The 16,166-nt window shown below is 38.1% G+C and overlaps 1 protein-coding gene across 1 annotated transcript in view; it reads right to left on the bottom strand.

Annotated features, from left to right (window-relative positions):
* LOC117420416 (solute carrier family 2, facilitated glucose transporter member 9-like) overlaps positions 1-16,166 on the bottom strand; it is a 156,490-nt gene that overhangs the window by 103,187 nt on the left and 37,137 nt on the right. Inside the window, exon 6 of the mRNA XM_034033868.3 lies at positions 4,720-4,852. Within this exon, the coding sequence (XP_033889759.1) occupies positions 4,720-4,852 (133 nt within the window). The remainder of the gene's footprint in view (positions 1-4,719; positions 4,853-16,166) is intronic.

Genomic DNA, 16,166 nt, shown 5'->3' with positions numbered 1-16,166 from the left:
CGAGTCTCTACTTCACAGAGGGGACCTCCATCCCTTCAACCCAGCCATCTTGCCTCTGAACCTAACCAAAGACCCCGCCGCAAGGTTCGGGCACCCCTGCGCTTCCGGGACACAGAATGAGCTTTCCGAGGGCGGTAAGCAGCAAAAGGGGGGCAATGTAGCGGCGGGCTATAAAAACGGGGGCTAATCACATAGTTAGACACCTTGCATTGTGTAGTATAGTGGGCATAGTGCCAACTGTGTACAGCTGGGATTGGGGGGAAGTATAGTTGTTAGGGATTGGTGGGTTAGTATGCTAATTATGGAAAACTTTAGTTGGCCAATGATCAAGCCTGGTTGGGCTATATTAGGGGGCTCAGCGCCGATGTTGGGGTCTTTTCTGTTTTGTTGACTTGGGGGATTGCATTGATAAAGAGCAATAAACGGTACCTTTGGGTGCGTTTCAACTCAATAAACAGTGTCTGCCTGCTTATTTCGCCGCCGTCGCTGCTGAATTAACCTCCTGCTTGGAACCCACAGCACGCTCGACGTTACAATATATATATATAAAATTGAATATTGTAGGTTATATTCAACTTCATGTATTGTAAAAGGCGGTTCTAGTGTTAATGAAATGTAACTTTTACTTTTAGATGTTCCACAAACATACAAATATAAATTCTAAGTAGTAAAACTTGTAGAAATTATATTTAATGTAATTGTGCTTGTGGGTGTGTTGGAAAGGTAACCAGACAAACAAATAAGTAGCTAATGTGCGGCGTAATTCAGAATGTGCGTGACAACACGTGAATTCATTTCTCTTGTTAAATGTTTTTATCTTCATGGCAACGCAGGAAGCTCTCCTCACGATATTCAGTCATTCTTTTCCAACTTAGTAAGCAGACACGGACATTTAAATATCCCCTCCCCTAAATGACTATGAATTGAGTAATCTGCAGTTACGGCCGCTTTTTTTTCCCTAAATCAGAACTGCATAGCAACTCATTTCCTGAAAAGTACGGGAAACCGGTTGTGAGGAAAACTGTCATGACTTTGTCATATGTAGCATTGTAGCACTGTTATTCCAAATCAACCCAGCTTTAAAATATCCCAAACAGTGTAGTGGTGATGTCTGAAAAAAAAATAAACGTTTCAATGTTGGCAAGAGTTAGAACATAAGAAAGTTCACAAACGAGAGGAGGCCATTCGGCCCATCTTGCTCGTTTGGTTGTTAGTAACTTATTGATCCCAGAATCTCATCAAGCAGCTTCTTGAAGGATCCCAGAGTGTCAGCTTCAACAGCATTACTGGGGCGTTGCCTACTATTTTCTGTTCTGAATGCCCCTTTATCTAATCTCCATTTGTGACCCCATGTCCTTTTTTTTCAGGTCGGAAAAGTCCCCTGGGTCGACATTGTCAATACCTTTTAGAAATCTGAATGCTTGAATCAGAGCACCGCATAGTCTTCTTTGTTCAAGACTGAATAGATTAATTTCTTTTAGCCTGTCTACATACGACATGCCTTTTAAACCCGGGATAATTCTCTTTTTGTAAAAAAAAAAAAAAAAAAAAAAAATTATCGCTCGTCGCCAATTGTGGTGTTCTGGATAAACCACTCGCTTAGAGTTTGTATAAACAAGAGTTTATTAACACACTATTAAAGTAAGAAGTAAATAGTTATGCAAGAACAGAGCCTTATGGATTACATGGTAGTCGCCATCTTACTTGTTCTCTTCTCTCCTTAACTAGCAGGATCTTTAACAAAAATAAAAAACGGGATCCGAGGAGCCCGGGATTAAAAAATAACTGTAATAATAATGATAATAAAAACAATAATAATGAAAAAAATAATAAATAAGCAAACATTTTTATTTCAAGTATATTACACATCAATCACACTGAACATTGAACGGATGTAAGGATTAAAGGAACACTGATAATCTAAATTGAGACGAGAGACTCTCGTCATGTTACTCTCGTCACGAGAATAACATACTATTAACTATGTAACATGTAACGTATACAACACACTATACAAATATATAAGATGTCAAACATACAAGCATAGGCTACATGACGTAGGCTACTACACTAGTAAAATATATAATAAGAAATTAAACATTATAGAATAGTCCCAAGTTTTTTGTTTTACTTTTTATTTTTGTTCAGAAAAAAAGAACGACGAAAGCTCAAGGCATCAATTGTCTCATCTTTCAGACGAATGCGTAGTTTTGTGCACAGAACATCTGCAGCCGAAAATGCCCTTTCGAACTCAACGCTGGTTGGTGGAATGGACATCACAAAATCACATGCTAACTGCAGGTACAGCCCCCGCCCCGGTCCACCGTCAAAGAGGGACATTTCTGTTTTGATGCAGTTCATCAAATTTGACGGTACTGCTAGCGTTCCTGCAGCTGCGGCATCATTCATGCTGTCCAGCATAGCCAAATTGAACTGCTCCTTTAAAGTTAGAGACAGAGTTTCACTCTCAGCAACAGTTGCCTTGTGCTGCTGCTCATCAGCTGAACTTGGGCTGGATTCTGGTAAGTAAGTCTCAGTAAAAAGGGAACTGAGTTGGGGTCACGCCGACCAAAAAATAGGGGAGGTGGATTATGGGATGATGGCCAATTAATCTTATGTGTGTGGTCCATGCTCTGAAGATCTCTGAAAAGCTGGTTGCTGTTTGGTCATATTTCGAAGTCTCTGCTTTTGAAGACTGTTCTTGTTTTTACGTTATATTCTATAACTACACTTGCATATTGTGGAAGGTAAGAACAATTTTGAATTTCAATCTAATTTATATCTATGCATTGCTGTAAGGTATAGGATTTACATTTTAGCTTTGGAGAGTGATATATTTGATGTTTTAGGACTTAGCAGTGGGAGCTTTAGCGGTTTGCATGTCTTGCCTAAGGGCTGAATATGTGATAACCATACCTGTATTACTGTGTTGAAGTATTATTGCTGTTAAACCTGTAAAGGCACTGGAATCGCCCAGACTGCCTATTGCTTTGCTGGGATTTGCTGTGGCCTGCAAACACTCAATCAATTTTAAGCATTTAATAAACAGAAGGAGCACTATTACTGCTCTGATTCGTTGAAACTGTGTCTGTGTGATTTTCTTGATTATTAAAAGTTGTCTGGATACGTTGCAAGCCCAGCGCATGAACAAGCCACTTACAGGAGTTTAAAACATCTCTGTCCTCCTTAGATGTCTCACCGGAGTTTAAGAGTGTGCTCAGAGCAATAAATGAAGTACGTGCGAATCTGAAAACTGCTTAGGGAAACAATGGTCAAGTATCTGCAGTTAATAGGAAATACATATGTATGCAATGATTACTACAGACTGTGAACAATCCATATGTAGACTAATTAACTGCAATTCTTTTTGTACTGTAATAAAGTTTGAAGTACATTTTCCATCACATTATTCCTATAATGATTATTCACTGAGATTCATTTAAATTTGCAACATTTCACAGTCCATTCTGTACATTTGACAATCCTGTAATGAATGTATTACTAAAATGCTTACAGTGTGTTGCAGGTATTACTCAATATATTTAGCAGGTGACATACAATACTACTGTAAAACAGTACTGTTGGCAATATACAGTATTTTACTTTTTAATGGAATAAGAAATAAACCTATGTTTCTTTTTCCTGAATAAAGAAACAGAGGAAAATACCATTAAAGATTACCAGAAAAAACTATTATAAAGCATAAAATCCATTTGCAACCTCAGAAAAACAACAGTTTGCATTTAAAGCTGCAGGCTCAGTATATCTGTTAAAGTGTGAGGATTTACCTTGCCTACTAATGGGCAGCTTTATTATTTTAGTTATTTTATTTCTACCCTTTTATTGAAAAACAGTATTTTATATACTGAGGCATTTGGCAATGTAAATGCGATGAATTCCCTACGCAGCATGTGCAGCATTTTAAATACATGATAGGGTCCCAAGATACAGCAACTTTGTCTGTTCTTGTTTGAATCTATACACTAAAACCACTAAGTAAGCATGCTGGTATTATTACAAACTCAGTGTTATAACCCAGTGACGGAACTTGAATGATCTAAACTGCAGGTTTTTTCCTCTTCAATAAACATCCGAGGGTCTTGCTGAATCAGAATTTCAGTTCAATTCCAGTTTCTATTTATAGACACCACATCCAGAAGGCAGCCAGAGATTAGAGCCAGTCAAAGAAACGTACAATAAAATACCATGCAGTATGTATTCTCCGTGAAAAGAAAGAAAAAGATTGCAGTTTATTTTAGTAAAAGCATAGACACGTTACCTTTAACTGTAACAAACAGCAATCTGTATTTCATCTTATTTTACAATGTACTGTATGCAATTGCTTGACACATTGTTAAATGCACAAAATCAACAAAATACTGCTTCTATTTGATGAATGTCTGTATTTTCTTTATTTAATGTTTTTGCCAAATGCTGTTTGCTAGTTTGTTCTGCTAATTAAAATACAGTAAGGCAATATATATATATATATATATATATATATATATATATATGTCACAATGTGGGCTTGTTTTACTGTGTAATATCCTAATATATACAAAAATATATATTAAGGTTGTCTATTTTAGTTTCTATTATGTAGAAAGAGAAAGAAAATAATACTGCAATATATGTGTCCACTGTGACCAGCAGCAGGGACTATTTGATGGTGTATGTACCTTTTGCGACAAATAAAGACTAAAGATTTGGTTTGAGTACCTTTCTCTGCCCCAGCCGCATCCTGTTTCTCCAGCAGCAGGTACCGGGGACTCTCAGGAAGAAAGGGCAGAGTAAGCAGTTGCACCAAAGCAGGGACCATGATGATGCCGAACATGTAATTCCATCTGGATTCCTTAAAGAAATTGCAAACATAGAATTGCAATTAATACCGTCCAATCAGTCTCAAATGAAACTCACTGTACACAAACTGTTCCTAAGTGTGTCTTTAGCGGTTTCCCTTGTGCATTCACCAGGAGGTACTGTTTTAATTACAGCAAGGGGGAAGGGGGTAGACTGGACACAGTGGGAAACAAAGCAAATCAATTATTAAAATAACAAAAAAAAAATTAAAAAACCACATACCCTATATTACAATGTTTCTATGGGGTTTTTCAAAAGGTTCTGCCAAAGAAAGTATGTACAGTATCCAAATTGTATGTCCATTGAATCACTCTATTAAATAGTTTTACAAAAAGATGGCTTCAGACCCTACCACAGCTGCAGGTCTCTATCGGCTGTTAAAAGTCCTTAACGTTGATCTATGCTTAATTACCAACTGTATCCTCTCAGTGATATCTAAGGACTGCACATAAATCATTTTAACCAGTAACAACTTTTGTGCAAACTGTTTACATAAACCATGGTAATTATTATTTTTTTTCTCCCAGTATATTTAATATCAGCTTGTAGAAGGAAGTTTCCTTTGACCCAGTAGGTTAACTGTCTATATGCAAACACCAGAAGTAATATTTTAATATGTGAATTCAAATGAAAATCATATTTGATAGTCAATTGCTACTATACCAATCTTCTTTCTCAGAACACAACACTGGTGAAGTGCTGTGGGTCCTCATGCGTAAAATCAGTTGCTGTGGAAATATTCCTTGTGCAAGAATTTGACACACACAGTTCATTTATGTTTGTCAAGAGACTTGCTCCTGGCTTTGGCAGTCAGTGGTGTCTACTCAATTGAATTCAATAGTGGTGGACCTAAATAGTACCACTGTTTAAATCTTTAAAAGCAGGAGAAAACTAACATCTAACAGTGTGTGTGAGTCTCTTAAAAGTATATTTTCATTAAATGTAAGCAAAATGCCTGGTTCCATTCTATTTCTGTATTTATTGTAAACGCTGGTGGTATTTAGTCTCCTGTGTCTTTTTGACAATAGATACAGTTAGACAAACAGATTCCTTGTGCATTGCAACACTGGAGGAAATAATACTCTCACCGACTAGGTATGAGAGTAGATGAAATGTAGAATTAAAAGGAATGCCCTATATTTAAATGACATGTTATGATTAAAGTGACATTCATGTAGAGCTTGTTTCATTCATTTTAGGTCAAGAAAGAAAAACATTATTGGTACGAAATAACATAGATTGTTATGGCATGTGATAATGAAGTTATTATGATGTTGTATAACCTGCAAGTAATTGAACTTGTCCGAGCTTTCCCGCGGCACGTTGTATTTGTGGTGCAGTCAGCATCTGAGACTACGTACTGAAGTGCTGTTGGTAATACTCGTTTATCGACATGACCATTTCTTACATTTTTTTTTTTTAAAACTAAGCAACCAACTGCACCAACAAGCCACATGTAAAGTGTCAATAATGATAAAGACAGAAATTATGAAAAAAAAAAAAAGACGAAAATATAGAGTGAAGTGGAAGAAAGACTTAATCTGGCTTCATGATGACAGTGAAACAAATGTCAAATGTCTAAATGTTGGGAATTCAACATTTAGTTGACCTCATAGCCAGTCTCACAGTAATAGTTTGCAAGGTTAGCAGGTGTTTGTCTGCTGCTGTGACTGCACCGAAAAAAGATGCACCGATGAATACCCAGATACGCCACGTGGAAGCAGGACAATGGGATTGAACATTTTGTTTTGGAATACAATGTGTTCAGGTCAGAAATGCCGTTCACAATCTTTACAGGACTCGTTCGTATCAGCAGTAAGATTGGTGCTGATTTGGGAGAGGCTACAAGCGACAATGATCTGAGAATGATTACTTGTATTCTGATTATTGTTTGAATAGTGTTTATTATTATGATTAGTATAAATCCGTTAACCTTTTAGCGTTGCTGTTACCATATGGCAACAGCTCGGTTGCGGGTTTGCTTGTAAAAAAACGAATATCATTTGTACACATACATTTTCAAATCTTGAATACAGTATTTTCATTTTCTGACAATGTGTGCATGTTAAATGGCTGAAATAATACAATAGCATATATTGAAAGGCTTCACTTAGCCACTTTTTTATTTGAGACGTAGGCTCTCTTTGGTTACGGCTATGGTTTTTAATATAGCATGTTTTAGATTTGTCCATATTGCTGTGGAAGAAAGCACTGGGGAGCACTTCGCTAATTTAATGAATACATGGACAGTTTCTCGCACTGTCCGTGTAGTTTAGGATTACCAGATTTCCAAAGTGAAAAACTGGGAGGTTTTTTCCTTCCGACGCCATAGCAACTCTGAAGCCAAAAATAACAGTATATAAAAGAACACAATAATAGTTTCAAAATTAAACATCAGGTGAATTTATTGCAGACGATAACTCATTGTTTTATTTGTATATTGTCATCTAGTCAGAACATGTTAAATGTACAAAAAGCCACATTTAAAAAATAGATCCGCTATTACCATTTAAACATATGGTATACACATAATTAGAATTGAGGAGGCTGTGTGGTCCAGTGGTTAAAGAAAACGGTTTGTAACCAGGAAGTCCCCAGTTCAAATCCCACCTCAGCCACTGACTCATTGTGTGACCCAGAGCAAGTCACTTAACCTCCTTGTGCTCCTTCTTTCGAGTGAGACGTAGTTGTAAGTGACTCTGCAGCTGATGCATAGTTCACACACCCTAGTCTCTGTAAGTCACCTTGGATAAAGGCACCTGCTAAATAAACTAATAAGAATGGTTAAACAAATGAAAGATTGTTTATTTTATTTTTGAATGGCGCTAACACACACAACGTAAATTACTCTGCTATTAAGGGTGATACAGTTTTGTACTTATTATTGGGCCAGTTAAAATTATATCCGGGCCAGTAAAAACACTAGTAAAAAATCTAAATGTAGGGCCCTGACTAGGAACTTTCCTTACTAAATTATGTTGGTATCTTTTCAAATGATTATAGTCCCTTCTAATATAATGTTTTGGCAATTCATCTCACAAGCAGCATAACAGAGCAGGGTTTTTTTTTTTTTTTTGAGAAATTGGATTAAGCTCCGATCTTACCATAAAGCAGGATCACGAATTGAGCTAAAACTGACGTCAGGAGCATAGCTACACCTTTTAGAACAACACAAATTGGCTCATAATTAAGATTGGAGCCTGTGTAACAACTGCCCTGTCTACAGTGTCACTGAAGAAGTGGGGAAACGTTTAATCTCCAGGTAAAATTACATTTAAAGTGTAAGACTACCAGAATGTAATGCAAGCAAAGACATTTTTCTTTAACCTAGCATGGCACCAGATGTACGTTTTTAAAAATCAAAATGTTTGCTATACCATGTGTTTCTTCCAGTACTGCATTCTGGATCTACACAGAGAATGGAGGTGCACAACAGGTAAGATTAACAGATTTTTTTTTAATATAAATATATTTTATTCCAGAACATATTGAGCTTTTCCAGAGAGTCACTGACAAGCATATTTTAAGAGTAATATTGTATATAATTGGACGTGCTGGGGATTGAACCAGCAACCAGCAGAGCTTAATATGTTATTTGTCAGAAGCAGAGTTTAAGATAGTTTGGCATACAAGACTAACAGTCAATAAAAGTTAACCCATCTGTACATGAAAAGGGGGCATGTTCTCACTAAGCTGCACATAAACATGCAGACTGCTGCTTAATGCTGTTACTAGAAATAATTGTAATAATTATACCTTTCATTACAGTCCTGGATGAACTGATTGCCTTAACCTAGCATTTGCAGCTTTTAAAGCCACAAAGACCTACAGAATCTTGCACAGGGATATTAAACACACAACAAAACCAAAATCACATATTGTGGCAATCATCTTTTGGAAAAATGTAATAGTTTGACTAAAAGACAGCTCTCTCACAGTGAAACCTATTTGTAAATCAGTTGTAATCTATTTTACTGTCCCTTAAAATGGCAGTTTATACACTGAAAAGTATCCACAAACCATGCTTCTGAAATCTGAAAGGTTCAGAACAGCTGTGTGTTATAATAATTTCATTTACTTTGCAGAAACGCGTGGTTTCATTGTAGGTGGTATTCCCTCTTGTAGCCATAGGAAGTTAGGACTATTCTGAGACAACCAATAACGTTCCTTGAATTTACATTTTAAAAACCTACCAACACAGTGGTGGAAGTTGGATATATAACATATTTCTGTTATATGGATGGTTCCATTGACATACTAAGACATACTAGAATGCAAACTAAGAATGATTTTAATTGGCAATATTAAGAACAATAAACTACTCTGATAGAGCGTGCTCAGTTGGCACGTATTTCTTTACCGATGACTGCCCAAATTAAAGGTGATTCTTGTGGAACAGTCTGAAAAGTAATGACAGGGTGCAAATGACCAAAATTTTGCTTTGACAGTTCACAGCATACAAGTGAATACAATACAAGCATATGGATATAAAAGAATCCATCCAGAGAGATGTGTTTTAATATACAGCACCTACTCTGTTTAAGTATTCCAACCGGGGTTTAAAATATACTTCCCTTCTAATATAAAAAACATCCCTGTCGGGAGGTTGGCTTTATTTCATGTATAGATGCGGCTTAACAAAGTCATATTGAATAAAGGCTGGTAGAAGGATCATAGCAAATTTCTATGTCTACAATTATAGATACAATTATTTTCACTTAAATCCAAGCTAATCTAAATATGGTCTTATGCTATTGTTCCCTCTCACTTGTTTTACCAGGTCTTCATTCATTTCAGTGACTTAATGAAGACATAAACTGTTCACCATATACTCCCTTTCTTGTACCAGAAGATATTTTTTAAAAAGATCAATCATCATAGAAACCTTTGATGCTAAACCGCTGACCAGTAGATCTAGCTTCAATTGCCAAGAGTTATTTTCTCCAGTTACCCATGCCTGGTAACGTTTCATTTCAAGCAAGCAAAGACAAGGTTACCAAAAACTAATTACATTATTTTTGACAGATCCTACTGTATACCTGACACATACTGGTATCGGAATGCCAAGGAGACTCCATGTCTAGCTCAAAGAGATCCTGATAAAGGGAGCTTGAAACCTGCAGCATGCTAGCATGATTTTAAGTAAGGAACCCTCTACACAGACTCCATACAATCCCTCTAATAATATTTTCTACTGGTTACAAAGAATATTTAAACAATACAGAATCCTACTATATTACATTAAACTAATAAACGAGTATATCATAATACATTTTTAAGTAGTATATTTCAACAAATCATTCAGATTCTCCCATTTATGTCAAGCAAGTCGGCTCTGTTCCAACAGGATTCGACTTCCCTTTCTGGTTCAGCTCTGAGTGGTTCTGTGAAAGCTAGGACAGGACAAGCCAGCCATCTTTTCACATCACAGGTATGAGGGACAATAGCCTTTACTTGATACCTGCAAGATATCTGGACACGTCTAGCAGGGATACTTCCAGCTTACACAAATGTGCCCATCGTACTGTATGATCAGTTTCACATCTCACACTCAACCCGTCTTACGTGATCCAGATTGATGTTCAGATGTAAAAATGACACTCCTTCAGGGCCATCACATTGGAATACCATTCAACAATGTTTAACCATATGACTACAGTCAGGGCAGGGTTTTGGCCCTATTATGGACAACTCACCCTTAATTTTGTCACATCCACAGTTTACCAGGGGCCTGCCTCTAGCTTCTCTATTCAGTCAGTCTTTCACCAGCAACAATAGTTCTGGATTGATAGCTATTTCCTTGATGCATTTCACATTGCTCACAAAGGGTAACTTTAAGAGGGATCCCTTTCATCCAGAACACAGGTGTGGGCCAGATCTCACTGTTTTTCATATCACTGGTTTTCGAGCCATTGTTTTCATTTATATCATCAGTAGATAAATTCATAGTAGCTGAATCTGAGCCTAATGAAGAAACAGACACCAAAGCTACAGATGCCTTCCATACAAAATGATGTAGTTTCTTATAGCACAGGAAATATATTCCAGAGCTGCCTGTGACAATTCCCACTCGTGGATCATTTTAATTAGCAGTTTTTAAACTATAAATAGCCTGGCTAAATGGCAGTCAGGAGTTCAGTTCGAAGCGACAGACAACCAAACCAAGTGCGAGAAGGAGAGCGGGTCAGGAGAGGGGAAGAGGGAATGGGCTCGCCCTAGGTTCGGCTGCCAGAGCGGGGCTGAAGCGAAGCGTCACCCAGTAAAAGCTGCAACTCCTCTCGCAGCAAAAAAGTAAATACATTAGGAAAGATAACCATGTAATAGGAGCAACACCTGTACAGTATTTACTGTAGAAATACTGCATGAATCACTAATATAGGGAATTGTGAGACATGCTGTAGGAGCGTTATATCCAAGGCGTGTTATAATCAAGAGCTTTATAGTGAGGGAGCACTAATATATATATATATATATATATATATATATATATATATATATATATATATATATATATATATATATATATATATACAGTGCCGTGAAAAGGTATTTGCCCCGTCTGATATTCTGCATTTTTGCACATTTTTCACATTGTATTTGGTCAGATTTTTTTGTGGGTTGTAGTAGTATATAGAGGGAGTCTGAGAGAAAAAATGACACCAAAGTTTGGTGCTTCTTTCATTTGTTTGGTGTGCAAGGTAATCAAACATGCAATCTTCAGGTGTGAAAAAGTTATTGCCCCCCTAGTTAGCTCAACCCAATTAAAGGGATAATTAGGGTCAGCTGTTTGAGTACTTTGGTTAACAACCAGGCCTGATTTGGGCCAGCCCTTCCCAATATAAATCTGACTAACTTTGGCCTTACCATCAGAGTGAAGTTGTCAGCACACAGGTTCTAGAGGCACATCATGCCACGAACAAAAGAAATTCCTGAAGACCTCCGGAAAAAAGTTGTTGATGCCTTTCAGTCTGGAAAGGGTTGCAAAGCCATTTCTAAGGCTCTGAGGCTCCACCGAACCACAGTTAGAGCCATATTGTCCAAATGGAGAAAGTTTGGGACAGTAGTGAATCTTCCCAGGAGTGGTCGTCCTGCCAAAATCTCTCCAAGAGCAAGGCGTAAAATCATCCAGGAAGTCACAAAGAACCCTAGAACAACATCCAGGGATCTGCAGGCCTCTCTCGCCTCGGCTAAGGTCAGTGTTCATGACTCCACCATCAGAAAGACACTGAGCAAAAATGGGATTCATGGCAGAGTAGCAAGGCGGAAACCATTGCTCACTAAGAAGAACATGAATGCTTGTCTCAAGTTTGCCAAAAAGCACCTGGATGATCCTCAAGAGTTCTGGAACAATGTTCTATGGACAGATGAGTCAAGAGAGGAACTTTTTGGCAGACATGGGCCCTGTTATGTCTGGCGAAAACCAAACACTGCATTTCACAGTAAGAACCTCATACCAACGTCAAGCATGGTGGTGGTAGTGTCATGGTTTGGGGATGCTTTGCTGCATCAGCACCTGGACGTCTTGCCATCATTGAAGGAACCATGAATTCTGCTCTGTATCAGAGAATTCTACAGGAGAATGTCAGGCCATCCGTCCGTGAGATGAAGCGAAGCTGGGTCATGCAGCAAGACAATGATCCGAAACACACAAGCAAGTCTACATCAGAATGGTTGAAGAACAAGAAATTTAAAGTTTTGGAATGGCTTAGTCAAAGTCCAGACCTAAACCCCATTGAGATGTTGTGGCAGGACCTGAAATGAGCAGTTCATGCTCGAAAACCCACAAATGTCACTAAGTTGAAGCAGTTCTGCATGGAGGAGTGGGCCAAAATTCCTCCACGACACTGTGAGAGACTAATCAATAACTACAGGAAGCGTTTGGTTGCAGTTATTGTTGCTAAAGGTGGCATAAACAGTTATTGACTCTAAGTGGGTGATTACTTTTTCACACGGGGGCATTGGGTGTTGCATAACTTTCTTTAATAAATAAATGAAATATGTATCAAATATTTGTGTTACTTGTTCACTCAGGGTCCCTTTTATCTAATATTAGGTTTTGGTTGAAGATCTGATAACATTCAGTGTCAAAAATATGCAAAAATGCAGAAAATCAGACGGGGCAAATACTTTTTCATGGCACTGTATATATACATATATACATATACACACACATCTGCCGACAAATACATAGCTTCAGTTCATACTTGACAGAACCCACATTTCAGTTCCAACAAGCCCCTTGTAGCGGGTTTACTTAATGGAATGTTTAAATATGCAAACTAAATATGTTAAGTGTAGTTCTAGTGTAATTGTTGATTACTGACAATAGACACCATTGCACTTTTTAATTGAACAATAATTATATATATATATATATATATATATATATATATATATATATATATATATATATATATATATATATATATCTATAATACTGCATAGGGTAGTGTGTGATGAGAATTTAATGCACACCCAAGGGGTGAGATGCTACATAATACATGGGGGTGGGGTGCTACATAATTATCCAAGCATCCAACCCCAAGGGTGGGCATTACATTCTCATTTATCACACTACCCCATGCAGTATTTTTTATAATCTTTGTTGAGCAATGTTTTTCCTGCCAGAGTTCAAAAGTTCTGTGTTGCTTGTTGTGGGGGCCCTTGGACGTGGTGGGTTGTGGAGGGTTTTCTTTATCAAGTACACATTAGAGAATTGTGGAGTTGTGTTGCTGTTTGAATTGTGGAGTTGTGTTGCTGTTTGAATTGTGGAGATGTGTTGCTGTTTGAATTGTGAAGATGTGTTGCTGTTTGAATTGTGAAGATGTGTTGCTGTTTGAATTGTGGAGTTGTGTTGCTGTTTGAATTGTGAAGATGTGATGCTGTTTGAATTGTGGAGTTGTGTTGCTGTTTGAATTGTGAAGATGTGTTGCTGTTTGAATTGTGGAGATGTGTTGCTGTTTGAATTGTGGAGATGTGTTGCTGTTTGAATTGTGGAGATGTGTTGCTGTTTGAATTGTGGAGATGTGTTGCTGTTTGAATTGTGGAGTTGTGTTGCTGTTTGAATTGTGGAGATGTGTTGCTGTTTGAATTGTGGAGATGTGTTGCTGTTTGAATTGTGGAGATGTGTTGCTGTTTGAATTGTGGAGATGTGTTGCTGTTTGAATTGTGAAGATGTGTTGCTGTTTGAATTGTGGAGATGTGTTGCTGTTTGAATTGTGGAGATGTGTTGCTGTTTGAATTGTGGAGATGTGTTGCTGTTTGAATTGTGGAGATGTGTTGCTGTTTGAATTGTGGAGATGTGTTGCTGTTTGAATTGTGGAGATGTGTTGCTGTTTGAATTGTGGAGTTGTGTTGCTGTTTGAATTGTGGAGATGTGTTGCTGTTTGAATTGTGGAGATGTGTTGCTATTTGACAGTTTGACAGCTTGCACTGGGGTAGCACTCTGTGCTGGTATTAATGAGCGAGCGTTTCCCATATCACACGGTCGCTCACCAGATGATATATACTGTACAAATATATACTTCCATCTACAAAACAAACTTGTTTCATCTGGTTCATCTGTTTCCGTACCTGCCCCAAGAGCTGTGGAGTGGTTCTCTTTCACAATATTTGAGTGCCACCTTTAAATTATAGCCCTTAGCCAACATTTTATCATCTGTAATATTATGTATGGATATTGTTATGTGATTTTTCTGCATAATTTGTGCTGATTTAGCAGTTACAACATGGGGTTTCTGAAAAGTTATGAACCAAAACATCATGATATTAATATTCAGATAATCTAAATTCAGCCTACATTATATCTATATTTATTCAATGTAACATCTAAGACCTGTTTTGTATATTCCGGAATAGAATACATTGTTTGCTGGACAATGAGTGGGCTTTCAATTTAAATACCTTTTTGCTTCTTTTCAATTAAAATTCATGTTGATGCAGTTTCATCAATGCAGAGCATCCCGGCTTGCTAGTTCTGCAGCACTAATTTAAATGTAACATTTGACAGAAACTCGTGACATTTAGCAGAAATCACTTGGGGGAAAATTACCTATGCTGATTTATTACATGAACTGGGAAAAACTTGATAACTAGATGTCAACGTTTTTGGGGCTGCATATCCATATCTAAATTGACCATCTGCCTCAGTTATTCATTTCAGCTGCGTAATTTATATATACTGTATATATATATATATATATATATATATATATATATATGTAACTCACATACACAGTAATTTGTTTCCTCCAAGATTTTTTGGAGAGTATGGTTATTAACAGCCTTGCACCTTAATAACACATTTCTAAATTAGTCAAACAGGATATTCTAGTATTAAAGATTAATGAAATGAAATGGTAAGCAATGATTTTTTTGTTTGTTTTTTTTGTGGATACTAAAAATGCATTTTAGGACTGACAGATGTGGATTCAATTCAGGACGGAGCTGTATTTAAACTAAAATGTGCTTGTGGAAAGGATATCATTACTGGCAAGGCTTGTTTAGGAAGCAGACTCAGAGACTGAAGCTGCAGTTTAAGCACAATTGCGCATGTTTAATCATGAAAAACAAACACCAAAACACACAAACAAAATACAAACAAATAGGCACAAGGGTTAACAACAAAACAATACTGCAGTACTCCACCGTGTAATCACTTTATATAGCACAGCTCTCACAACGCCAACAAACACCAACTAACATACACTACACTCCACACTGTCCATATACACCTGTGACTGGAGCCTAATTAATCATCAGTTATTCAATTCCCACGTGTGTTTCTGGCAGGGAGGAATTTAACCCCTCCCTGCCAACCCAAACACACCCACACATTACACTGGCAGGGCTTTCACCCTGCCACATACATCCCCTCATGTGCACAGCACATCTGGCCACAATTGGCCACCTCACCCCTTGAAACACCTACCCCCACCCCTCACGTTCATCTTTCCCCATGTGGATTCTAGTGGGCAGGTTGGAGGGTGGATCGGACCGAGAACTGGCAACAGGGGACCTAAATGGAGTGGCAGGGGCAACTGAAGCACAGGCCGGTGACCGGGTGGCCTGCCGACAGCGCAGAGACATCTGGGGTTTCAGGGAGAGCGCAGTAGGAGATCAGGCGAACAACTGTGCCTGGTGGGGCATCAACCTGGGATCCAGGCCCAGCAACAGGCGGTCCAGACACCACGGCAGGGTGTCTAGGAGCACGGGGCAAGGGACCTGACCTACCGGCGCCGGATTGGTGCGCAGGGACGGTGGTCATGGCTGCGAAGCTGCAACCCTTGCTCTGGAGGTGGCGACAC

This window comes from Acipenser ruthenus, chromosome 1 (assembly GCF_902713425.1).
Source record: "Acipenser ruthenus chromosome 1, fAciRut3.2 maternal haplotype, whole genome shotgun sequence".
Taxonomy (NCBI): domain Eukaryota; kingdom Metazoa; phylum Chordata; class Actinopteri; order Acipenseriformes; family Acipenseridae; genus Acipenser; species Acipenser ruthenus.
Note: the sequence above shows the minus strand (reverse complement) of the source record. Positions and strands in the feature narration are given on the sequence as shown.